We start from the raw sequence: 27532 nt of genomic DNA on the forward strand, positions 1-27532 counted from the left end.
TCCACCAGCCTTGGCCTCCCAAAGTGCTGAGATTACAGGCATGAGCCACCATGCCCAGCCGACATGGTGTATTTTAAAAAATTGCTACTAAGTTCTATTGGCTAACATTTGACTTAGGGTTTTTGCATTGATATTTATGGGTGAGATTTTTCTGCATAGTTGGGGTGTTTTATTTTTGTTAGATTTTAAATCAATGTTATACTGACTTCATAAAAGAATGTGAAAGCTCTGCTTCTTTTTTCCATGATCTTTTAACAATTTAAATAATGTTGATGTTATCATTTTAAGGCTAAGAGCAGAAATAAATGATTTGGGAGACAGAAAGTGGTAGAAATAAATCTGAGAGCTGTTTTTTTAAAAAAAAATAATTTTCCAAAATTGTAGCTAACTAGTCAAGAATATTAAAAAAGCACACGTACACATAAAAAATTTTTAATGAGAAAACTGCAGATACAGAGAAACTTTACAGAACCGTGAGACTAGCTTGGTCAACTCTACATAGATAAATTTGTAACTTCGATAAAATAAATAACTTTCAAGGAAAATGTGTTACATAGACTCGTTAACTTTGGATAAAAAAAATTGGCTGGGCACAGTGGCTCATGCCTGTAATCCCAGCAATTGGGAGGCCAAGGTGGGCGGATCACCTGAGGTCAGGAGTTCAAGACCAGCCTGGCCAACATGGCAAAACCCTGCTTCTACTAAAAATACAAAAATTGCCCGGGCGTGGTGGCTTATGCCTGTAATCCCAGCTACCCAGGAGGCTGAGGCAGGAAAATCGCTTGAACCCAGGAAGTGGAGGTTGCAGTGAGCCGAGATCGTGCCACTGCACTTCAGCCTGGGCAACGACAAAAAAAGCGAGACTCTGTCTCAAAAAAAAAAAAAAAATCGAATAAGACAAATTTCCATTTAAAAGATGAAGAAAGCAGCCATACATAAATATATACTCGTTTCCCAGGTAAATTCTTCCAGGTTTTTCTTGGTAACTGAGAGAACTATGTGAGCCATTCAGAGCAGGGGTTGGGGAGGGCAGGGCAGAAGAATCCCATAGAGATTGGCAGTGACAGCAGCAATGTTGGTCCATGTCACACAGTCAGCCTGGTCTGTGGGTGAATTTGCAGTTCTGTGAAAGAGTGAGTGTGCAATTGTACAGCCAGAGAAGGAGACCGCTGGGACACTGTGACAATTGTCTTTGTCCTCGTTGAAGGTGGTGCTGTTTGATTATAGAATGAAAATAATCCAAAAATAGATACCAACTGCTTAATACATAAATTAGTAACCGTGCCATGACTGGATAATGTGAGCAGTTTGGTCTTGAAATAACAGCTCTATTTTGTGTAAGCCTGAGAATTCTGAAGAAAGGCTTTCTATCTCCCTTTTTCTTTTATGCCGTTAAATAGAAACCTGAAAGTTAACAAAGCCTCAGCTGATACCAGTCAGCTTTGTGAACAAGCAAACCAACCACCGGCTGGGAAGCATCTATTGTATGGCTCCTCAATTCACAGTGGAAACCAAATTACAAGGTGAGAGATAAGCAGAGACACCTTTCCCGGATCCTCAACCCAAGAAGGGAGCACATAGGAGGCTCGGGCAGATTCTGTCCGTGGAATGGGGTTGTGGGGGGAGAGAAACAGACAAAGAGAGAGAGAATTTGTATTTTCCTAGGTATCCGTAAATCCATTATTCATTAATTAGAGGAAAACATGCCTTGTTGAGGGGTAAATCCCACCCTCCAGAAGGAGCAGGATAGAGGGACCCCATTCCCTGACCCTCTAAGTCCCACGGTTTAGACAGCAGCCTTCCAGCGTGTTCAGCCATTCAGCTGTCTCATCAGGGAGTGCTTTACATTAACAAATGTGAACATTCTAACATTACTGGAGGGATTATTACATCGCGTTAAATATTTCATTTATCTGACATCACCCTACTGACTCACTGCTATAATTTATTAAATCAGCCTCCAGGTAAAACTATTGGATAGTTTTGCATAGTGAGGCTCGACTTTCAGGTCCTCTTCCCCTATACCTGTAAATGTGCCTCTTCCCTTTCTGCTTCTATCTGGTTCCATTTCCCGTAAGTGACATGGGGAGGTGGTGGGTCCCAGGCCACGTGAGTGGTGTAGGTGGACAGGGTGAGAGGTAATTGGGGAAGAGAGGCAAAGGCAGGTGGGGTTCAGCACAGCTGGTGTCCATGGGCTTCTGGTCAGTCTGGTGGTCATCAGGGCTCAGGCGATCAGCATGGACGTAAGGGGCTGCCCGCATGTCTAGATGCCTGAGGCTGGAGCAGGCAGAGAATGGACAACTTCCAACCTTGGACTAGTTGGAATGCTCCCATCAGAAGTCAGCTCAGGCTGAGAAACAAAGCAAGATCTCATCTCTACAAAAAAAGTTATTAAAAAAAAATTAGCCAGGCATGTTGGGGCACACCTAGAGTCCCAAGCTGTTCTTGAGGCTGAGGCAAGAGGATGAGGCAGGGACATTGCTTGAGCCCAGGAGTTTGAGGTTGCAGTGAGCTGTGAGTGCACCACTGTACTCCAGCCCAGGTGACAGAGAAAGACCCTGTCTCTAAAAATAAAGAAAGAAGAGGAGAGGAGAGGGAAAAGAAAAGAAGAGAAGAGAAGAGAAGAGAAGAGAAAAGAAAAGAAAAGCAGTCATCAACAAGTGTTGTTACATTAAAAGCTTCCTGGTGGGACAGCAACACGCCTTTGCCTCGGTCTTCCCATGCATTGATTCGTGCTATAACTAAGTACTTTATCCTTTCATTTGATGAGTATTTATAGAACAACTACTGTGTGCCAGGTATTTCAGAGGCATTGAGACCAAAGTTGGTCCCAGATATCAGGGACTTACACAGTCAAGTGGAGTAACTGCTATTTACCTTGGGCTGGGTGCATTAGAGAGATCATTTTCAATCCCTCCTGCAACTCTGCCATGATAAGTATTAGAATCACCATGTTATAGAGGAGATGTTAAGTACCTTTCGTGAGTTTGCACTGCCAGGAAGTGACTGGCCTAGCATTTGGATTTACATCTTTGTGACGCCAGAGCCTGTGCTTTTTGTTGTAGAAAGAGATCCTTGGCCAGGCGAGGTGGCTCACGCCTGTAATCCCAGTACTTTGGGAGGCTGAGGCAGGTGGATCAAGAGGTCAGGATATGGAGACCTTCCTGGCCAACATGGTGAAACCCCATCTCTACTGAAAATACAAAAATTAGCTGGGCTTGGGGGCACATGCCTGTAATCCCAGTTACTCGGGAGGCTAAGGCAGGAGAATCACTGGAACCAGGGAGTCGGAGGTTGCGGTGAGCCGAGATCTTGCCACTGCACTCCAGCCTGGCAACAGAACAAGATTCTGTCTCAAAAAAAAGAAGATCCTGCTCACCCTAAATAAAGCTCAGTGACTGTTATCTTTCACCGGGCTCTCCAAAACCAAACAGTAGTGTACAGACATCTAGGACTTCTCACTGAAGGAGTTTAAAAACGACACTTCATCTTTTTGCTCATTGAGGTCTAAGGGGAAGCGCTCAGCTTTTCTCCAGGATTACCGATATCTCTGGCCTTGGGTTATTTCATTGGAATCCTCTTCCACAATGTTCAACAACCACTACGTCTCTGCCCACCTGGAAACTGGGTCTGTTTGTTCTGGGAGGCTCTCTTCCAGGCTTTAATGGACAGATAAGCATGGTTATGGACCAAAATATTTCAGATCAATTGGCCATTTTAGTAACTTGGATGAAAGCCCCCATCTGTGAGAGTTAAGACAGGCATGCCCAGGCATTTGCCTGGGACCTGAGCTGTGTGCACTGTCTGAGACAGGCCTGCAGAGATCTGAGCTCATGTGAAACTTACTGAAGTGCATTTTTTTTTTGAGACGGAGTCTTGCTCTGTCGCCCAGGCTGGTGTGCAGTGGCGCGATCTTGGCTCACTGCAAGCTCCGTCTCCCGGGTTCACGCCATTCTCCTGCTTCAGCCTCCCGAGTAGCTGGGACTACAGGCGCCCGCCACCATGCCCGACTAAGTTTGTTTTTGTATTTTTAGTAGAGACGGGGTTTCACCGTGTTAGCCAGGATGGTCTCGATCTCCTGACCTCGTGATCTGCCTGCCTCGGCCTCCCAAAGTGCTGGGATTACAGGAGTGAGCCACCGCGCCCAGCCATACTGAAGCGTTTTTATTTGTAAAATACAATGATCCTTTCAATCCCAGTCCTGATTTCATCATACTCCCCTTTCTGTTGCATGGAGCTCAGACAGCCTATAGCAGCATTTGAGTGATGGCCATGTCGTTTCTGCGTGGCACTAGTCCATTAAACTTAATCACTTTAGCACCCCTCACTGAGTGGCACTGTTTCTTCAGTTACTACTCCCTGATGGTTTTCAGAGTGGATTCTTTTTAATTAGATCCACCAGGATAGATTATGCTGAGAAAGGTAGTGTATCTTCCAAGTAGTTAACTGATCTTCAATGACCTCAGAATAGAAAGAGAGAGAAATAATGCTATTCTGTGACTCACATCTCAAAAGAAGAATCATAACCTTCTAATTAAATAAATCTATCTGGAGCAATGCTTTCTCAACTATTTAAAAATAGGAAGCATATCCAAATCTGGGCAAAAGTCGGCATAACAAAATATGATTGGTGGCTGCTTCTGGATAGTAGAAATTAGTGGTGATATTAACTTTATTCTTGATACTTTTCCATTTCACTCAGTGTCTGTAATAAGCATGTAATATTATCACAGTCACAACAAACACAGTAAACATTTTGTTAACTCTTAGTTTATAATGTGTTATCCAAAAAAGGCATATTTAAACTGTATTCGTGTTATGCACACATGAAGTCTCTTGAAGCTAGAGATTTAAGTTGACTTCTCAAGAAAGTCTCAATTTTAGGCTTTTGTCTCTATCACCATGGCAAAACCTGAGTGATGATCCTACTTAAAACTACAAATTCTGGGCTGGGCACAGTGGCTCATGCCTGTAATCCCAGCACTTTGGGATGCTAAGGCAGGTGGATCACGAGGTCAGGAGATAGAGGCCATTCTGGCTAACACGGTGAAACCCCGTCTCTACTAAAAATACAAAAACAAAATTAGCCGGGCATGGTGGTGAGAGCCTGTAGTCCCAGCTACTCAGGAGGCTGAGGCCGGAGAATGGCATGAACCCAGGAGGCAGAGCTTGCAGTGAGCCGAGATCACGCCACTGCACTCTAGCCTGGGCAACAGAGCAAGACTCCATAAAAAAAAAAAGCCTAAAAATTCTGGGTCTCTTTTCTTTTCTTTTCTTTTTGGAGACAGAGACTTGCTCTATCACCCAGGCTGGAGTGCAGTGGCATGATCTCCACTCACTGCAGCCTCTGCCTCCTGGGTTCAAGTGATTCTCCTGCCTCCACCTCCTGAGTAGCTGGGGTTACAGGCACCCACTACCACGCCCAGATAATTTTTTCATATTTTTGGTAGAGACAGAGTTTCATCATGTTGTCCAGGATGGTCTCAAACTCCTGACCTCAAGTGATCTGCCCTTCTCGGCTTTCAAAGTGCTGAAATTACAGGCATGAGCCACCGCGCACAGCCCTGGGTATCATTTTTGTTTTTTGTTTTTTTGTTGTTGTTGAGACAGTCTTGCTCTGTCACCCAGGCTGGAGTGCAGTGGCGTGATCTTGGCTCACCACAACCTCTGCTTCCTGGTTCAAGCAATTCTCCTGCCTCAGCCTCCTGAGTAACTGTGATTACTTGCCCAACTAATTTTTGTATTTTTAGCAGAGACGGAGTTTCACCATGTTGGCCAAGCTGGCCTCAAACTCTTGACCTCGGATGATCCATCTGCCTCGGCCTCCCAAAGTGCTGGGATTCCAGGCGTGAGCCACTGTGTCTGGCCAAATATTTTTCAAAATTGTTTTAGATGCAACAGTGACCTGGCAAGTGGCAATTCAGAGGGGGAAGGAAGCAGGCATTTTCCAAAGCAAAGCATTTGCTAACTTAGATGAGCGTGAACTTAGTTTCCATAGCTTTTTAGAGCATGAGGGAAAAGAGACAGAGCCTGAGTCGACCCCAGGTGAGAAGTCTGCCCCCATGCCTTGCAAAGAAAGCTCAACTCCATCCAAATGGCTAATCCTCAGAGTAAGGGGGAACTGGAAACAAACCCACATTCCTACCCCCAAGATAGCTAGAGAAACATCCTGTTTTCAAGACTGGGTATAAGCAAAGAAAAAAAACTCCACCTAGAATTCATAACACCATAGGCCTTAAGCAGGTGTGAGCCCAAATTCACATCACAAGGGTCCTCCAAAGCTGTAATCCTATAAACTAGCTTAAAGAAGTCGCACATAGGTGAGGCCCCCAAGAGCCAACACAGGAAAATGCAAATCCTTTCTGGAGGGAGGAATTCCGTCCCCACTCCAACCTGGGTTTCAAGGGATTCCTTCAGATAAAAGCTCCACAGTCAAAATTCACAAAATTTACAAGGAAACAAGGCCTTCGAGCAAGACTCAACTGAACCAAAAATTAGCAGAACTGGAATAAGATATTACATATTGAAGTTATCAAACAATAAATATTTAAATATTTTAAATAAAATAGATAAAGGATTGAAAATAGTAATGAGGAAAAGATTAGAAAGAGATCTAGCAGATTGGAATAAGAGCCAAGAAGAATTTCTAAAAATTACAAATATAACAATGAAAATAAAAAATTGAATGAATGTTGTTCAACTGATCAAGACTTAGCTGAAGAGAAATTAGTGAACTGGAAGGTAGACCTGATGAAATTTTCCAGAATTTAGCCTACAGCAAAGAAACTGATGAAAAATAAGAAAAAGAGGTTAAGACCTAAGATACAGTAAGAAAAATCTAATAAACACTGAATGGAATTGCAGAGAGTGCAGAATAGGGAGAGGCACTCATGTCACCGCGCCTCTCCCTCTTCTGCAATTTCCCTATTCTGAAATTTCCAGAACTGACCAAAAAAAAAATAAATCCACAGATTCAAGAAGTGAGTGACTCTCAACCAAGCCTGATAAATAAGACACTAACAAACATCATAATGAAAGTGAAGAACACAGCCTGCGCAACGTCGCAAAAGCCCGTCTCTACTAAAAATACAAAAAATTAGCCAGGTGTGGGCCAGGCGCGGTGGCTCACGCCTGTAATCCCTGCAATTTGGGAGGCCAAGGTGGGCGGATCACGAGGTCAGGAGATTGAGACCATCCTGGCCAACATGGTGAAACCCTGTCTCTACTAAAAATACCAAAATTAGCCGGGTGTGTTGGCACATGCCTGTAATCCAAGCTACTCGGGAGGCTGAGGCAGGAGAATCAGTTAAACCCGGGAGCTGGAGGTTGCAGTGAGCCGAGATTGAGCCATGGCACTCCAGCCTAGGTGACAGAGCAAGACTCCGTCTCAAAAAAAAAAAAAAAAAAAGAAAAAAGAAATTAGCCGGGTGTGGTGGTGTGTGCCTGTAATCTCAGCTATTCAGAAAGCTGAGAGGTATGAGAATCGCTTGAACCCAGGAGGCGGAGGCTGCAGTGAGCAGAGATCGTGCCATTGCACTCCAGCCTAGGAGACAGAATGAGACTCTGTCTCAAAAGAAAAGAAAGAAAAGAAAAGAAAAAAACAAAAAAGAAAGTGAAGAACAACATGGACAAGGGGAAAAAGTCATGAAGTCGGTCACAGGTAAATGATACCTAAAAGAACTGCAATTAACTGGCAGGGGACCTTTCAAAAACAGCAATGGCAGACATCATACAGTAGGCACAGATTTTAATGTGCTGAATGAAAATAATAATCAGCCTATACCTGATTAAAATATCATTCAATAAGAACAAAACAAAGATATCTTTAGATAAATCAAAACTAGTAGTATTTTCCAATAACCACTAACATACTTCAAACCAACAAAATTCAAAAGGAAGCATAGCAGTTAAAGAAGAAATATGGGCCGGGCGCGGTGGCTCACGCCTGTAATCCCAACACTTTGGGAGGCTGAGGAGGGCGGATCACGAGGTCAGGAGATCGAGACCATCCTGGCTAACACGGTGAAACCCCGTCTCTACTAAAAATATAAAAAATTAGCCGGGCGTAGTGGCGGGCACCTGTAGTCCCAGCTACTCAGGAGGCTGAGGCAGGAGAATGGCGTGAACCCGGGAGGCGAAGCTTGCAGTGAGCCAAGATTGCGCCACTGCACTCCAGCCTGGGCGACAGAGCGAGACTCCGTCTCAAAAAAAAAAAAAAAAAAAAAAGAACACATCTCAGAATCAGTGATAGAGTCCAAGAGTTGGCACACTTTTTCTGAGAAGAGCCAGAAGGTGAATATTTTAGGTGCTGCAGGCCACTGAGGTCTCTGTTGCAACCTCTCAGCTTTGTTGTGGTGTGAAAGCAGCCAACACAAACTGTGAATGAGTGGGTGAGTGGCTGTGTTCCAATAAAACTTTATTTACACTGGGCAGTGAGCTGGATTGAATCTGCAGGCTGTTGGTTTCTGGCCCTGATAAGAGTTTAAAAGACACAATAAGAGGAGTTGCTTCACCTCTCACCTAACAATATTAATTCCAGCTTTTAAATAGACGTGGAAAATCCCTCTTGCAATGTGGTCTCTGTGGCAACTGACCCTGCGGACCATGTGTGAGGAGCTATTTCAGGCAGCAGTGGAGCTGAGCCAGGCAATTCACACATCACCACATGACATCCAGGACACTACAAAGCCACTGTCACCGAAAGGCATGAAAGGATCTGGCCACTCAATTAGGCGCCATTTTTTGACAAGCATTCCTTAGTCACATCCCTACAACTGGGCTTGGGAGATGCTGGAATGTCAGTCCCCAAGACCATAGAAAGCCCACTGGGTAATGTCCCAGTACAGTAGAGGGATTAGCCTTGTCTAAATATATTAATAAACACAGTAGAGAGCAGACAGGTGGCTCTACCTCATGACTCTTTAAACTGGAGACACAGAAAGAGCAGAAGAGGAGAGTGACATTAAGCCCCAGTAGCCAGTTAACGAGGAATGCCAGAGTTTGCAGCTTGCAGAGATGCCTGTTCCCAGAACCTCATCTCAGAAAGGGCTGAGGGGACCCCATGGAGAGCCCTAGAGTCCGAGAGGGAAGGGGTTGACATGGACCTCTCCAGGAAATGTGTCACGCAGAAGAGTGAAATAACTTCAGGGGAATCTGAATGGCAGCCAGAGTGAGAAATAGAAACAGGGAGATGCTGCGGTGGGATGAAGAAACCCTAACAAACACAGGAGACTTACAGGAAAAGTGATGAATACCAGGCCTGGAGGAAAAGGGCCTTGGGCTTGAGAGGATGCTGCTGATGAATGAGACTGTTCGGAGCTGGTAGAGCTCTTGGACTTCTCCTGTGTCCCTGCTATTTCCAGTGAGGGGCAAATGGGAATAGAGTGCATGGATTCACGCCTCTTACAGGATTTCCTGAGGCATGGAAGTCTCTATAGGATGAGATAAACTTTGCCCTACATTAATTTTTTTTTCCTTTTCATTTAGAATACATGATGCAAAAAGCATTCTCCATGTCAGCAGCCAAAACAACTCATCTGGGACTTGCAAGTGCCAGCTGCCACGCTCGGCGTTTTGATCCAGTGTTCCGGCTAAAGCTTGAAATGACAGAGCTGCTGCCATATGTGAAATCTGCCTTCGCTCTGTTTGCTGTTTCATTTCATCCTTGATTTGATGTCACTTTTAGGGGTATTGAACACATTATTGAAGGGCTAAGTGGATGCCTGCAACAGTCCTTAAACTGTCTTCGATTTTCACAGCCAGATATTTGAATAGAGTTGCTGCAACTGAAACCAGGGTGTAAAAACATTTATATTTGTTTATTGGAGAAAATAATCAGTAGAATATGACTACACTGTTTAAAGACCTGTTTGAATCAGAGATTACAGACACTGTACCGGGACGGGTTGGCGTGTCTAAGCGCTGAGCAATGGAGATGCTGTGGAGCCTGGACCACGCTGCTGTGGGGATTGCGGTCCTGAAGCAGGTCGGAGCAGCCCTGCACAAGGGGATGGCTTCCAGCCTCAGCCAAGAGTCAGCCAGAAGATGGCCAAGGGAGAGAGGGAAACAAGGAGACGACAGGCCATCTGGACAACGGTAGACATCTTTCTGCCAGCAGGCACCTGAGGAAGAATTTCTTTCCCAGCAAACACACCAAGGAAGTCTGGGAGGGCGCCAACACTTGCAGCCTAGAGCAGGAGCCGAGGGAGTCTGCAGGCCTGAGGTGGGAAGTGCACATCAGAGTCCACCTGACGCCAGTGTGGTGAGTTTGGGCACTAGACACCAGGAACCCAAACAGCCACCTCCTCGGGAGACATAGGACCGCGCGGCTGTGCTCTGTGCAGCTGCAGTGAAAAGTCTGTGCTTAGAGGATTTAACTTCAGGCTGTCTGGGCACAAAAGACTAATGCTCTCCTAGAGGAGTATGTTTGTTTTGTTCCAGGAAAGGACGATTCTCAGCGTAACAGCAGGAATGGTGCAGAGGAAAAGGGAGGAAGCAAAGCAGAATATCAATGGAAGAGGCCTTCCCAGAACCAGGACGGAGATAATGCTCCCTTGACTCCTGGCCAGGCAGGCAGGGAGACGGGACTGCTGGGCAGGGATCTGCCTGCCTAACCCCCTCCTTCAGAGGGATTTGACCACTCATGGAAGCCTGTGCTGGAAGCTTGTGGGATTCAGCCAGCTCCGGTCCCACCCATTCCTGCTCAGCCGCCGTCTCCCATTTTCTCCAGCTTTGGTTCCACACTGATTTGCGACTCTCCGCACATGGGTCAGTTCCCTTTGGCAGCATTCACCTGAGCCACAGGGAGAGGTGTGCCCCATGCTGCCTGCTGGATGCCCTTTCCCGGACAGGTGACGGTGGGCACACTCTTGGTGCCACTTCCCTCATGGATGAAAATGATGACCAATTAACAGGGTTGTCATGAAGATGAATTAAAAGATATAGATCACTATATAGTTCCTCAGGACAGGTTGAGTATTCCATATCTGAAATGCAGGGGACCAGAAGTATTTCAGGTTTCAGATTTTTTTGGATTTTGGAAATTTGCATAATTCATAATGAGATATATTGGGCATGGGACCCAAATCTAAACATGAAATCATTTATATGTCATGTACACCTTATACACATAGCCACAAAGTAATTTTATACAATATTCTTTTTTTTTTTTTTTTTTTTTGAGACTGAGTCTATCTCTGTGGCCCAGGCTGGACTGCAGTGGTGCGATATCTGCTCACTGCAAGCTCTGCCTCCCAGGTTCACGCCATTCTCCTGCCTCAGCCTTCCGAGTAGCTGGGACTACAGGCGCCCGCCACCATGCCCTGCTAAGTTTTGTATTTTTAGTAGAGACGGGGTTTCACCGTGTTAGCCAGGTTGGTCTTGATCTCCTGACCTCGTGATCCGCCTGCCTTGGCCTCCCAAAGTGTTGGGATTACAGGTGTGAGCCACCGCACCCAGCCAATTTTATACAATATTCTTAATAACTTCATGCAAGAAACAAAGTTTTGACTGCATTTTGTCTGCAACTCATCACATGAGGTCAGGTGTGGAATTTTCCGTTTATGGCGTCATGTTGGTAAGCAAAGTATTTCCAGTTTTGGAGGGTTTCAGATTTCAGATTTTTGGATTAGGGATGACCAACCTGTAAGAATAACTATGTACGCTGGGCTCGGTGGCTCATGCCTGTAATCCCAGCACTTTGGGAGGCTGAGGTGGGCGAATCATGAAGTCAGGAGATTGAGACCATCCTGGCTAACATGGTGAAACCCCATCTCTACTAAAAATACAAAAAAAAAAAATTGCCAGGCGTGGTGGCAGGCGCCTGTAGTCCCAGCTACTCCGGAGGCTGAGGCAGGAGAATGGCATGAACCCGGGAGGCGGAGCTTGCAGTGAGCCAAGATCATGCTACTGCACTCCAGCCTGGGCGACAGAGCAAGACTCAGTCTCAAAAAAAAAAAAAGAGTACGTAATGGAGATCTAGTAAGATTTAAATGGACCTGACTCATGGTAAGTACTCAACAAATTTTACTTATACTTACATAATTGTCATTATTTAATCATTATTGTTATTATTTCTTCCACAAACCACTAACTCAGACATACATGTAGCTAAACTGCAACTAGATGATGATGTCCTCTACCACACAGTAATGAGATGATACTGCCAATGGTGGCCGTGCTGTCCTCAAGCTAATCACTTATTTATTGAACTCATGACTGGAGGTTTAATTATGCATGCACCCTTAGTGTTAAAGTTAGGTGATGAGTGCTTCATATGTTTATTCTTTGGTTCTCAGTACAGTACTTTTTAATGTAACATAACTTTGCACTAAAGGCACTCCTTAATCAGGTGTACACACCTGGCATTCGATTGATAAAATGAATTTCAACTAAGGAACAAATTAGAAATTAATGATTCTTAATAATTAGATATGAATATATTCAATAGAATGTATTAAGTGCCTAATGTATGCTAGGAAGATTATATGCTGGGTAATGCAGCAGTGAGATAGGGTAGGTATGTTGCCTGTTGTCATGAGATACACATTACACAAGGTACACATCTATCTGTGTGTGTGTTTGTACACACATTTATATAATGAATTCAATTACAGTTGATGGTACACACATACATATAGACACACATATATGTGTCATTTCAATTGTGGTTAAGTACTATGAAGGAAAAGTAAAAGGTTTTCTGAGAAGGTCTATTTCAGCTAAAACCTGAAGGGTGAGTGGGCTTTGGCCAGGCAGATCATTGCATGGAGAGGGAACCGTGTGTTTGAAGGTCCTGAGCTAGGCCAGTGGCCCATGGCCTCAGGAGCTAGAAGGCCAGTGTGTGTGTACATTCCTGAGAGAACAAAATGTTGCGCAGCAAATGAAGAAGTAGTTGGATGGAGCCAGGGTCTGCAAGGGCTGGTAGATCAAATGTAAGGATTTTTCTTGTATTGCAAGCACATATTAAAAGACTTTAAGCACTGGTGGAACATGATCCAATGTGCATTTTTAAATACCTCTCAGCTCCTGTGTGGGGGATAGATTTAAAAGGGAGGCCCAGGGAAGAAAGTAGGGAGACCAGATTGAGGAGGCATGGTAGTGGCTTGGCCAAGGAGCAGCAGAAGAGACGGAGAAGAGGATTTTGGGGGTAGAGCCTCAGGATTGGGTGATAGGTAAGCTGAGCAGATTGAGTGAGGCAGATGGCTGGAATGAGTCTCACGGTTCAGGCTAGATGTAAGTGCTTTTCACTGAGATGGAGAACAAGGGAGAAGGATCATGTTTGAGGGGGAAAGATGAAGAAATCAATGGGCTGGTTATTGGCACCAGGTGAGCCTCTTGTTTCTGAAAGTGAGCACAAATGTTTTAAAAAGATATGTATAACAAAAAAGACAAATTTTAAGATTTGTTTGTTCTAGGTCTAGAGTCTGCAACTATTGGATGGGTATTAGCCTGGTAATATTAAGAGAAGAAAGAAATATAAATGTTTGGCCATCCTTTGACCTATGGAATTGTGCATGATGTGCAATTTTTTTTTTTTTTTTTTTTTTGAGATAGTCTCGCTCTGTCACCCAGGCTGAAGTGCAGTGGCGTGATCTTGGCTCACTGCAACCTCCGCCTCCCAGGTTCAAGCAATTCTCCTGCCTCAGCCTCCCAAGTAGCTGGGACTACAGACGTGCACCACCATGCCCGGCTAATTTTTGTATTTTTAGTAGAGACAGGGTTTCACCATGTTGGCCAGGATGGTCTCGAACTCCTGACCTCATTATCCACCATCCTCGGCCTCCCAAAGTGCTGAGATTACAGGAATGAGCCACTACGCCCAGCCCCAATGTGCAATTTTTTATTTCCTTTGGTATCAAACTAACACTTTTCTGCATTATACAGTATCATTACATTACATAAAATTTTGAGTTTTAAAGACTTCAAGTAGTGTGATATTAACTAAGTCTCGATTTTGCAAAAAATTCAGAATAATGTCAATCCTCTAAGTTTAAAAATATTAAAAATTATAGTTTCAAAGCTGATAAACCCTGTGAATTCTGAATTGTGTTTATGCTACTTTCTTATGGCTGTGTCATTTTAACTAGTAAACAGAAACACCCATCATTGTTTTCTAGAATAGTGATGAACTATGACAATTTTGAATTATGTGAGATATAGAAGAATACATTTTTGCTTACAATGGTACTTCCTATCTGCAGAATTATAAAATTTTAGCTTAGAAATGGCCTTAACCAAGCCCCATATATGTAACTTTATGCAATGTTATGCACCCAGGAGAATTAGTGAATCACATCCTTCCAAATATTTCACATATATTATCAAATGTATTATTTTAAGAGTCTTCCTTTTCTTCCTTTTTGCCTCTTGTTTTCCCAAAGTGTAGTTTTAAAAGTAAATTGTTGGCACGTTTGTAGGTAGTTTTTAAACTGCAGTGGTACGTGAGTAGAACGGCAAATATCAAATCAGAAATTATTCCTTACATTTCTATTCCCCCAAGGAAGAACAGCCGCAAGATGGAAAAAGGCCTGTCATCATCAAAACACATATGGAGAAAATAGTTTCCCAGTGAGAAGGTAAAATTCTGTGGCTGTCTCTGCAGTTTAAATTACGAGTGCAAGATTTGTTCAAAAGACCTCGTACGCATTAGCAAGATGTAAACAGCAACCAGATTATTTGATCAATATGTGAAAAAAGTAAGCACACATACATGCCAGTGGAACTTTTTCTTTGGTTTTCAAAATTATTTATCATTTTGTGTAACGGAAACAATGAATATCACACCCTACCATTGATCTCAGGAAGGAATTCCCCATCTCCTGGTGACTTGTGAGAAAACAAGTCACAGGTTATAGGATGGTTTCTCTGCCCCTTACCAAGAGTAAGAATCTACAGGGCCATCATTCCTCAGTATGCGTAACTTTATGGCGTTTCCGTGCCTGTGGAGAGAATGCAAGATGAGGCCAAAATAAAAGACGATTTTTAGCTAGAGTTCCAAAAGAAGGCTATTGCCCTCTGCTTAACTTAGAGAGATCTTAGTAATTCAGACAAGAAGTCCAATAGAATACACACACAACATATAGAGAAGCCTTTTAGGCTGCCTGACAGCAAGACACCCTGCGTTGGAGCAAGTATCAGTAGTGTGTAGGTAGGAGAATGTGCAGGGCTAACTCTGAAATTCTGTTGATCAAATTTCACACTCTGAAATGTATTCATTAAATGACAGACTCAAGGAAAATTTTCCTTTCCACAGTGCTAAGAGGTAATCTAACACGAATGTTGGTTTTGCTATCCTTTGCTCCAGTTTTAAACATGCAGCTTGAAAACGTAATGATGTGCCCCAAGATAGAAACAAATTAAAACACGTGGAGAAGGAAAAAGAGGGGAAAGGAGATGAATTGAGACTTGTCCAATTATATTTCGGTGAGTCTTGTCCCATTATATTTCGGTGAGTCTTGTCCCATACTGTTACGGATCTGTACTTGATGACTGACTAAAATTGCTGCCAGTTAGGAGAGCAGGCAGAGGGTAGGCTGCCTGTTAAATTGCTGCCAGTTAGGAGAGCAAAAGGCAGAAGTGCGTAAGTGTCCACTTGGAACACTTGGCCCTGCTCGCTGGAATTTCTGTGTGATTAGAGAAAACTTCTTTTCATCAACCAATAATTTCAAGGGTTTTCACAAATACAGATGTGAAATATAGAATAGTAATAGCCCCTTTATCTAGCATCTGGAAAAAGTAAGCATTACTGCATATGGGAATTTTTGAGATGGCTGAGCATAGCACTTTGAGTATCACAACTTCAAGAAAAAGAATCACCAGTTTTGATTGAAACCCTTCACAGTAGAGTCGATTTTTTCCTAACTTCTTCCTGTTTGTTTTGCTAGTGATTCCCAAATTTTATCTCCAATCCAGATCTCTTCCCTGAACCCTAGATGGCTTTCTCACTTCACTCAGAGCAAAAGCCAAAGCTCTTCCAATGGCCTAAAGCCTTCCATTAGCCAATCCCACCATCCAGGTGACTTCGTTACTCTCCTTGCACTCACTCCATTCAGCCACGCTGGCCTTCTTGTTTTTCCATGAACATGTCAGGCACACTTCTAACTTTCCATGGCTTTCTTTTCTGTCTAAAATATCTTCCCCTGAAATATCTGCATGACTGTCTCCTTCACTGCCTACAAGTCTCTGCTTTTTTTTTTTTTTTTTTTTTTTTTTGAGACCGAATTTCTCTCTTGTTGCCCAGGCTGGAGTGCAGTGGTGCCATCTCGGTTCACCACAACATCTGCCTCCCAGGATCAAGCAATTCTCCTGCCTCAACCTTCCTGAGTAGCTGGGATTATAGGCATGCACCACCATGCCTGGCTAATTTTGTATTTTTAGTAGAGATGGGTTTCTCCATGTTGGTTGGGCTGGTCTCAAACTCCCAACCTCAGATGATCCACACTCCTCGGCCTCCCAAAGTGCTGGGATTACAGGCGTGAGCCACCATGCCCGACCAAGTCTCTGTTTAAACATGATATTCTCAGCAACCTTCCTGACCATCCTATAGCAAATCCCCCTCCAGCCCTATTCTCCCTCCCTGTCTTATTTTTCTCCATATGCTTATTATTAATTGGCATAATATGTATGTATGTATGTATTCATTCATTCATTATCTTATGACTTGAAGGTCTCACCTATTAATACATGAATAAAATATTTGACATTAACTCTGGTATCTCAGACAGGCTTAGAATAACTGAGACTGACTTATAAATGACCTCCTAATAGAGTAGCACTGTATCATTCAGAAGGAAACTGTGATATGTCTAACATGTAGTCAAAGCGTTGTTTACAGTGCACAAAAATAATGTGGGAGTTCACTCTGGGCTGCCTATATAATGAGCTTGTGGGACCAGAGTTTCACTGTTTTTTCCAGAAGAGTAAATGAAACTCCAGATTGTCTTCTCTGGGACTAATGATGCCCAAGATCTCTCAGTGCAGAGTAGCTGGCTTTCTTTGGCAATTCCTAACACAAAAACCAGCCAAGAAGCCACCAAAGGGATTGATACAGTTTGGCTGTGTCCCCTTCCAAATATCATCTTGAATTCCCACATATTGTGGGAGGGACCTGGTGGGAGGTAATTGAATCATTGGGGCAGGTATTTCCCATGCTGTTCTCATGATAGTGAGTAAGTCTCACAAGATCTGATGGTTATATAAAGATGAGAGTTTCCCTGCACAAGCCCTTCTCTTGTCTGCTGCCATGTGAGATGTGCCTTTGACCTTCCACCATGATTGTGAGGCTTCCCCAGCCACATGGAACTGTAAGTCCAATAAACCTCTTTCTTTTGTAAGTTGCCCAGTCTCAGGTACATCTTTATCAGCAGCGTGAAAATGGACTAATACAGGGATCTAATTAGTGTGCTCATGATTTCTGTATAAAAAGGGAGAACTACCAGAGAAGTGAGTTCTCCTCTAGACAGACACACCTCCCATGCATGGCCAGCCAAATACCTTGTCCCTGGCTTCCTTTGACCCTCTCTGCATCAAGAGGAAATCTGGGAACCTGTGGCTTCTCCTCCTTGGTGACTCTTGGCTTGTAAGTTTCTGCTTTCTTAATAAAGTTTATTCTTTAATTCATGGTTTTGGGGAGTTCCCAAGACCATCATCCAGTATGACAATTTGCTAGAAGGACTCACGGATCTCAGGAAATCTGTTTATTCAGGGGTATGGTTTATTACTACAAAATGATATAAATCAAAATCAGCAAAATAAAAGGAGCATATGGCAGAATCAAGGAAAGCCCAGGCACAAGTTTCAGCCGTCCTCTTCTAATGGAGTTGTAGAGATGGTGCTTAATTCTTACAGCAAGGATGTATGACAGCACGTATAAAGTGCCACCCACCAGGGAAGCCCCCCTGAGCCTTGCTGTCCAGGGGTTTTATTGGGAGTCACTCATCATGGAGTGCCCATGTGGCTGACCTCTGTACTTCAGACTCCAGCTTCTCCAGAGGTCAGATGGTTAACATGTTGCCCAAGGCCCACACCATAAATGACACTGATAGGACAGACTATCTGATGTGGCTCAAGGCCCCAGGAAAGTGCACCCTTTTATCAGGCAGGATGTTCCAAGGGCTTAGAGGTTATCTCCCAGGAACCATTCAAAACCCAAGCCTTTCTTTAGAATGTGCAGGATCTGAGCAACCGCTGAGCGTTCAGACCTGCTGGGCCAACATTTTGATGCACACATACTGTGTGATTTTGTCAAATTCATCCTCAGCCTTTGCACAATAGGTGATGACTGTTAAGGAACCAAGATCACCTGATATAAAGATAAATCTGCTTATTCTTTTTTTTTTTAAGACGGGTCTCACCCTGTCACCCAGACTGGAGTGTAGTGGCACAATCTCGGCTCACTGCAACCTCTGCCTCCCAGGCTAAAGCAATTCTCGTGCCTCAGCTTCCCAAGTAGCTGGGATTACAGGTGCCTCCCACCATGCCCAGCTAATTTTTGTGTTTTTTGCAGAGATGGGGTTTCACCATGTTGGCCAGGCTCAATCTGACTATCAGAAATGGAGCTAGTTTCCTTCTCCAGCTGTAGAAGAAAGCTGGCTCAAGTGACATTTGTTGTGGCAAATTAATCAACAAGAGCATGATAAGTTCATTCACAAACTGAGCAAACTCAGTTTTCTATAATCAACATATTATATAGTCAAATGAACAATAAAAAATTTCTGGGCCAGGCGCGGTGGCTCACGCCTGTAATCCCAGCACTTTGGGAGGCCGAGGCAGGCGGATCACAGGGTCAGGAGATCGAGATCATACCTGCTAACATGGTGAAACCCTGTCTCTACTAAAAAAATACAAAAAATTAGCCGGGTATCATGGTGGGCGCCTGTAGTCCCAGCTACTCGGGAGGCTGAGGCAGGAGAATGGCGTGAACCCGGGAGGCGGAGCTTGCAGTGAGCCGAGATGGCGCCACTGCACTCCAGCCTGGGCGACAGAACAAGACTCCGTCTCAAAAAAAAAAAAGAAAGAAAAAAAAAGATTTCTGTAGAAAACATGTCATATATATTTCTGGAAAATCAAACAAATTATTTAAATCATTTATAGTAGAAGTTTATGAAAACAAGAGAGCATAAACATTAAACATACGGAAGACTTTTATCTTTCTTGGATAAATTCTTTGTTTATACTATTCCTGTGACTTCCAGAAAGGAAATCCTTAACTTTCTCATATATTGTGGCTGAAGAGGATAATACCAGAACTAGACTTTGAATTCTCAAAGTATATGGCAACAATATGACAGCAATATTATTTAAGAATTGTTATCATGCGCAATTGTAACCTACCCTTTCATAACTAAGGTTAATGAAAACCAAATTAAGTCCTTAATTTCTGATTTCCACAGTGTAAATAACATCAATTTGTAGCTTTGACTAAAACAGTGGAGGTGGAGAGAGGAACAACATTATTAAGAATCAAAGATACCAAAGAGTTATTTTGCAGCTTCATATGTGTTGATTTGCAGAAGTTACTTTTGAAAATTTATAACAAAAATCAAATTTGACTCACATGTGCAGGTAGATAAGGAAGGGCTATGTAAGAGGTATGAATTTTATTATTGTATTTCCTCAACTCACACTTTGGAATACACTATGCTTTTTCAAAAAAGAGGAAAGATTTCAGCTCTAAGTGCCCAAATCATTTAATTAAATCAAACCCAGAAGTGCTTTTGTTTGTTTGCTTGTTTTTAAGGGAAAGCATAACTAGGAATTTCATCTCGTCCAGAAACATGAATCAGAGAAGTTGTTAATCAGTCAATTTAAAAAGCGAAACAGAGGCTTTTCCCTCTGAGCTTCCAATCCAATAAAAAATTAGAGATGGAATCCAGGCAGTTTGGAGGTCTATAAACCCCTAGATTCACCCACAATACTGCCCTCTCTTTTTATATTTTTGAACATCAACCAGAATTAAAATTACCTTTTCTGGTGTGCTGGAAGGGATATCAAAGCACTCATACTGATCTCGACCCATCTCCACAGTGATTTTTGCTTTTCTTGAGTAATCACAGTAATCATAAGCCCAATATCTATTTACCAAGGCATTAAATCAGAGAGAGACAAAGTAAAAAAAAAAATGCAGTCATAGAATTTCAAAGCTGAAAGGAGTGTAAAGCAAGATCACCCCACCCTCTCTGAGGCCCAGAGAGGTGGGGTGGAGAGGTGGGTGATCTTGCATGCTCTTTCACTTTCTCATTTGTCCATTTGATACATTATTCTTATCTCCCCTATGCTGGGTGCAAAGATAACAGCCATCAAGGCGTGCAGTCTCCAGTGGCAGAGAGAGCCAGGAGCAGCTGAATCTGGAGACCAGAGCTTTCATTTTCCAGTGGGCACACGTTCTGCGAGACCAAGTATTCTCCTGTTTGTGTTATGATAGGAGACACCTAGAGTGTTTGTTAGGCCCACACATGCCAGGCCCTACCCTGGCTCACTAATCTGAAAGCATGCCAAAGGAGCTTGGGCTCTACCCTTTTAACAAATGCACAGATGAGTCTAATCACCAGGCACCAGCAGGGCCCCTGTCTGCTGACCAGGGCCAGAGACCCGCTTCTTTCACTGGCCTCTTTCAATGGCCAGGCTCACAGCCCCATTGGCTTCATGGTCCTATATCTGACTGTTTAGGTAATAGCCGGCATCAGCATTTCACAACCCAGAGTGAGCCACAGAATTACCTACTTTGCTTTAAGCAAAGTAAGAAGCCCAGGTCTACCCCAGACCAACTATATTAAAATCTTTCAAATCTTTTTTTTGAAATACCAGGAGGTATTCTGATGAACAGCCAACATTGAGAACCACTGCCAGCCCAGGGTCCTTTCTGAAACCTCAGGAAGGATCCTGGCCCATAATGTGGTAACGGAGAGGCTTGGGAACGCTTTTCGAAGCCAGGACACACAGTGTCTCCAGGTATCATGACTCCTTCCATGTGCTTGCCTATCCTCTTAGATTTTGGTAAAGAAAAAAGAAAAATGAAAAGGGCAGATGTCACAAAGGTGTTATAAAGCAGCCTGCTCTGAGACTGTGGGATTCACAAATTTCCCTTCAAGACAAAGCAAAACAAAGGAAGCATCATGTCTGTAACTGTCATGCTGGACTGTGCATTCCCCACACCATTGCAGTAATGCCACATCTCTGCCATCCCATAATTTCACCTAAACGCCTTTGCACTTGTCTACACATCTCTTCAGGCAGGGCTGTCACAGGATTGCATCGTGTTTAGCTGAGCCTCACTCCTTTGCCCCCGTCCCATCATCCTGTCCCGATGTCACCTGCTCAGGCTCAGGACACATATGCACAGTAAGCGCCATGTGATCCATGTGCCTGCTCTCAGCTCAGAGCTTTCCCACCACCCCACAGAGCCTCTTCTTAATCTTCTTGATTAATCTGCCACAACAAATATCATTTGAGCCACCACCCCCGGGCATACATAGGGTGGTGGGCATGATCTTTAGGAGACGGGAAGATAACAGAGACTTCCCCACAGTGCCATGTCCGGGCACACTGACTTCTGAGGAACCCAAGTCACTCAAGACCAAAGAACATGGGTGAGTAAGTGATGTCCCGTCAGCAGCTACAGCTCACACCCTCAAAGCTTGTATCGCCTTATAGTTTTCATAATCTATGTTTCTCTTAAGAGTTTCACCGGGCACGGTGGTTCATGCCTATAATCCCAGCACTTTGGGAGGCTGAGGCAGACGGATCACCTGAGGTCAGGAGTTCAAGACCAGTCTGGCCAACATGGCAAAACTCCGTGTCTACTAAAAATACAAAAATTAGCCAGGCATGGTGGTGGGTGCCTGTAATCCCAGCTACTCAGAAGGCTGGGGCAGGATAATCGCTTGAACCTGGGAGATGGAGATTGTGTTGAGCCGAGATCATGCCACTGCACTCCAGGCTGGGTGACAGAGTGAGACTCCATCTCCAAAAAAAAAAAAAAAAAAAAAAAGAGTTTCAAGAAATACCCTGATGGTACTCCAGTTTGCCTTTTATTTTCTGTCCTGTGCTGAAATAAGGAGTGAGTCTAGAGGCATATAGGAAATCAGCTCTCTCCTTGCAAGCAGATTCCTATGGCACTACTAAAAAAATCTGCATAGCAAGGTTCATGTTAATGGCTTTCGGTTATGCTTGCCTAATGATGCCCAAGCTCTTACAAATTCATTATGAGCCCTCCCTCCATCCTCTTTTTATTACTGTGCTGTTCTTTTTAAAAAAAAATCAGTAATGCTTTGGATTCAACATGTAACTAGACAGGAAACTTAAAAGAAACACTTGTAGAAAGTTCTCTTCTCAACAAGGTCAAGACTGTTCCCATTATTGTTTACAATAACTTTCATGTTCCTCTTAATTTTATTTTGTTTTCTTGAAATATAGGAAGGGGTTGCATTTTGGTATTCTTGGATTAGTTACAACTAAGACATTACCTCAAGGGTACTGGTACTTCATTGCACACTAGCTGGGTATTTTGTGTTTCTCAAATATATCTTACAGAGTACTGAAAATAATTCTTTTGTGGAATGAGAAAATCAAGAGCATTTGGATACTTCAGTAGTAGATCATAATGCCATAATTTAGTATTTAGAATCTTCATAGTGGCTTAATTTAGCAGCTTTAATTTTTTTAGACCACTTCCTGAATTCATCTTCTCTTTTTCACCATTTGTACCAGAATCTCAGGGACGCCATCTAGACAGGGGACTCCCCCTAGCATATGAGAAATACACTCCAGTCCAGCCTCTGGGCCTCCGTCTCCCCAATAATCTCAGGTGTCAATACCTGAATGTGCGTTCCGGTAGCTGAGCCCACATTCCTTTAATCTTCCTCTGTTTTTAATGAATGGCCCTCAAAATGCATATTCAGTATATGCTTTGAGCCATATGAAATACACTTTCAAAATGCAATATTCATTGCCAAAAGAAAAAGGTTGAGTTTAATGCGTCTGTACAAATAGTGACAGCATTCCCTCTTTTATCTCTTTCCAGCACAAGCATGACTTTCTGTGAAATCCAGGTGCAGTCATGAAGTCGTTCTCTTTCCTTACTCCAGAAAGGCAGTCTATTAACTAAAGCCCAAGAATGGAGTGCATTTCTCTGTTAACCATTTATTAAGTCAGCAAGCTAAGTAATGACTACATTTTTCTTTCTCATGTGCCTGCAGTATTATGCATTTAGCAATATTATTCCTTGAACAGATGTGTCTTTTCACAGTCGTCTTCCTTTCCTATGAACATAGGATTTCTTCTTAATTGTATGCCTGTAAGCTGCAACTGTTTCGAAAGGTGCTTCTGAACACACACTGAGATCCCTCCATACTGAGAGCCAAGTGACATGAAAACCAAAACATCATCAAGAATAGGAGCAGCCAGCTCCCCACATCAAGCACCCAATTAGCTCGTATTCTTTGGCTAAGTATACTCCGCAGCTAATCCAGTCACCTCAGTGCTTTGATTTCAGAAGCTTTAGAAATACCTGGAGTTACTTGAATGTGGCAGTATTCAAAATACAACAGATAAGGAAGAAGCATTTCACAATCAGTCAGCAAACTATAGGATTTGACAGTGAAGACACTGAAGGTTATATCAAATTCTTTCCACGTTCACATTTTGAATAACTAAGCACATTAACCAGTTTTGTGCTCAGCACTTCCCTTTATCAATAAAAAGGAGTATTCACAAAGAATCAATATCTAAAGCACATCGGGCAACTACTCCACTTTTATGATTTCCTCAATGCTGAGTGTTAACAAAGAAAACCTTGCTACTATACTTTTGAAAGACACCAATGGAAGCTGACAACCAAATTGATATCATTTTTTTTCTTATAAAAAGTATAATGAGCTCTTGGGTCACCTTCAAAATATGGTCACATTCTTTCCCTGGAGTAGAGTTACTGTGGGATCAAGTGACTGAAAAGGCTAGGAGAGGAAATAAAATGATTGCTCAGCAGGACAAGTGCGGTGCTGCTGTCCTCGCCTGCGTCTCTGCCCACAGCAAGGTCATGGAAATTCAGCGTGAGCCCAAGTGGTTCTTCAGCAGCAGACACTCATGGGCATGATCCTGGCACTTGCTAGTGTTTGTCTGACAGCTGCGTGTGCTTCAGCCAAGGCTGCAGTAAGTGACCTACCAGGTTCTGCGGAGGAAGCCTGGCCCTACCATTCCCCACTGAGTCAGGAGGTCAAGTGAGAATTCCACTGATGTCTTTAAATAGTCTTGCCTGCAACAAGCTAACATGGGGGAGGATTCTGGAGTGTGCCTGGATGTGCCTGGCAGGGATAGGCAGGTCTCCAGTTGCTGCTAGAGGGGGAATTTGGAGGAGACTTCCTTAGCTGCCTCCAAATGATACCAGTAAGGTCTGTGTGCAATGGTTCAACAGAAGACCTCATGCACAAATGTGCTAATGGAACTATGGTATCTGGTGATAATAGCAGAAATTGGCTTCCTTCTTTTACGGGTGGGAAAATTGAATTGGGGTCTGTTGGGAAAAAATCACTTGCTCTATGAATAAGCTATACGGACCCCCTTTGAACAGCTTTTAGAAAAAGCAAGTATTTTTCACAGTAAAATTGCCTAAGCTCAGAACCTGAGCATGAGCTAGCCACTGCCTCAACACTCCGCTGCTCTTTCCAAATCAGGCGAGTGCAGAGGTGGGGAGGAATTAGGGTTTGATGGCTGCAGGGAATGAAGGGGTTGACTGATTTATCCCAGCTGTGCTATTTGCTTACTGTTCTCTGGTTACTGAGACTTTGGAGCTCAGTCTAGTCTACACCCTATAGTGTGTTATTCTTGCCTCAGCCCATTGTTTGTATCCTTCTTGAGCAGGGATCACATCTTGCTGCACGTTGTAGAAACCACGTGGGTCTGTCTCCTTCTCCAACCTGGGAGCTCTGTGGTAGGAGGAGCAGGTGTTGTTCTTGTCAGGTTTCCCGCCCAGTGTCCGGACTGGAAAAGGTGCTAATAAATATAAGTTAAATTGAATTAAACTAGGAATACTGAGAAGTTATACAAGTCTTGGCAGCAACCCCAAATGCTAAGTCTTGGTATCGTTTGCTATAATTTTGCAGACAAATGTGCCAAGAAATCAGAACAATTGGCTCTTTGTAGACCTGAAGGTACTTGATTTTCTTCAGTGTCATCTTTTCATTCTGATTCTTTAGCTCTAAACCAATATTAATGCCGTGTGGCTCTTGGCTGCTGCCAGAGCACTGAGGTCCAGTGACCTTTGGTGCAGGAACTCTGTCACTGCTTGCCCTGGTGTCTGTATTTCACTAACAGCTGTGTACTCTTAAAATAAAAAACAAGCTTCGTGTTTTTATAGAGACTTTTTTCCAAGGAGCTTTTAAATGTCACTAAACTCATTTTTTTTTTTAACGTTAACATGGGAAAGTCAATATTACCCTCCTCCAAATTGTAAAAGGGTGATTACTTTTTTGCATGACTTGTCTATGTCTTTCCCCTCTTTTCTGCCTTTTGGTCATTGTTGGCCAAATTATCCCATTTAGTAGTTTATCTCTGAGAGGGCAGATGTAGTCATGGAGAAGTGAAATTAAAATGGGATCATTTGATGATTGCCTAGTGTCTAGCAAAGAAGTTCAAGGACATGACAATGAGTGGGAGAGGACTGGGAAGGAAGGTTGAAATACACATTAGATCAGTTCATATTTAATATCTGAAAGCCATCCTTCTACCCATTTACTCACCACCAGACATAAGCATGAGTGGCTTGGTTATTCCTCTGTAGCCGCATGAAAGAAAAATTTCCTATGATTGTCCCCCAGAACTCAAGGCGAAAGCTCTGCCTCTTTTGGTCACTGGGGACAGAGCCCACTGTGGTTTGCCTTTTGGTCCCAAGTAATGTTTCACGGAGGCTGATGGAGGAACGTGTCTTGCCGTTGCCACCTGGCCACAGGTTGCTGATTCAAGGGCAGAAACTATCTGAAACCAGGTTTCAGCACCTCATACTGTACTTGGCACACAGTGCTTAGCAAATATTTGCCTTTTGAATTACATTGAATTCAGACCTGTTAGGTGTCCACTCTCCCAAGGGCTGAATCTCACTGCTCCTCAGAAGAATCAGAACTGTTAGTTCTCTTTGGGGAAAACCAACCCCCTGTTTCAATTTATGTTTAGGATGAGATGAACGTGATATTCCAGAGGTTATTAAGAACATACAGAGTTAAAAACAAACACCTCCTTAACGTGGATGTTCAACAGCGACTTAGCAAATATTAACAAAAGTATTGTCAGACACTAAGGATGAGAGTAGAAAACTGAGACGAGAGAAGTACCCCGGTTGACAGAGTCCAGATGAGCTGCCTCCCATCCAGGCCTCCGGGACCCAGGTCAGGTGTGTTTTTTGTCCTTCAGGTAGCCGAAGAGCATCTCCAGGCCCCCCTCCACCAGCTCCGGCAGAGGCTTGGATAAAGGGTTGTGGGAAATGTGGAGCCCTTTGTCCATGGGATTCCAGGCGATCCTCACCAGTCTACACAGCAGGTGGAGTTCGCTCGGGAGGATCTGAATGTCATTGTTGTTGAGGTTCAGCAGCTCCAGGCTGGTGACCAGGCAAAGCGACCTCGGGAAGGAGTGGATGTTGTTGCCCTCTGCGATGAAGATCTGCAGGCTGGCCAGGTGCTGGATGCTCTCAGCGATGTTTTCCAGGCGATTCGAGCCCACGTGCAAGAAAATCAGTTCCTTCAGGGAAAACACACACATGGGGATGTGCGCGAAGAAGTTGTTGCTGAGGTTTAGCTTCCTCAGTCTAGAGAGGTCAGCGAAGCATGCAGGGAGCTGGGACAGGCAGTTGTGCGACAAGCTCAGGACCTCCAGCTTTCGGCACAAGCTCAGCTCGGCCGGCACCTCGGTCAGGCAGTTCATGTTGACAAACAGGACCTTGAGGCACTGTAGGAGGCTCACTTCTCTGGGCAGGCTCTTCAGGCGGTTCCCGCACAAGTTCAGGACCACGATCCGGGTCAGTTTCCCCACCTCGGGAGGGAGAACCCGGAGCTGGTTGTGAGACAGATTGAGTTTCTGGACCTCGGACAAGCCCCACAGAAAGTCGGGGATGTCTGTCATTCCTCTGGTGACCAGGCTGAAGCTGACGTGGTGCATGCCCCGCTTCAGCAGGGACCGCGGGTCCCTTCCCGAGAGCAGGGCATCGTCCCACGGAGAAAACTTCTGTCTCCTCCCCGTGAACAGCATCCTCTTGGGGCCCTTATCCTTGGAGCTGGCCCTTGACTGCCTGGCCCCCATTGTACCTTCCCTTCTAGTCACTCTCCTCTGCCACCTCCCAGGCAGGGACCGTGTCCTCTCAGCTGCTAAAAGCCAGGCTGTTGCAGGCAGGGAGTGTGCGTCAGGGTGAGAACCAACTTGTGACTAGGAGGTCCTAGTGTGGAGAAAGCTGCCAGGAGAGTCTTGATCAGGCCTTGCAGGTATCCGAGACAGGTCCCTGGGTGGCTGCAGAAGCTGTGCCTGTTCCCCAGGGTTTAGGTGTTTTCTTTCT

The 27532-nt window shown here is 44.0% G+C and overlaps 1 protein-coding gene across 2 annotated transcripts; it reads right to left on the reverse strand.

Moving 5' to 3' along the window:
• On the reverse strand, positions 1–27532 carry LRRC30 (leucine rich repeat containing 30). 2 transcript variants are annotated; one of them, XM_063795529.1, is made up of 2 exons: positions 25734–27532; positions 1–2376 (listed from the first exon to the last, which is right to left on the reverse strand). In XM_063795529.1, the coding sequence occupies exon 1, from the start codon at positions 27280–27282 to the stop codon at positions 26377–26379; it is 906 nt and encodes a 301-aa protein (XP_063651599.1). In that variant the 5' UTR covers positions 27283–27532; the 3' UTR covers positions 1–2376; positions 25734–26376. The 2 variants fall into 2 exon arrangements, with proteins under 2 accessions (XP_063651599.1, XP_016788821.1); XM_016933332.3 differs by lacking the exon at positions 1–2376 and adding an exon at positions 11822–24987.

The sequence above is a fragment of the Pan troglodytes genome, chromosome 17 (genome assembly GCF_028858775.2).
Source record: "Pan troglodytes isolate AG18354 chromosome 17, NHGRI_mPanTro3-v2.0_pri, whole genome shotgun sequence".
NCBI lineage: Eukaryota > Metazoa > Chordata > Mammalia > Primates > Hominidae > Pan > Pan troglodytes.

What these genes read in the sequence shown, in the direction of transcription:
- LRRC30 (XM_063795529.1), bottom strand. Translation starts at nt 27,282, where the DNA reads ATGGGGGCCAGGCAGTCAAGGGCCAGCTCCAAGGATAAGGGCCCCAAG.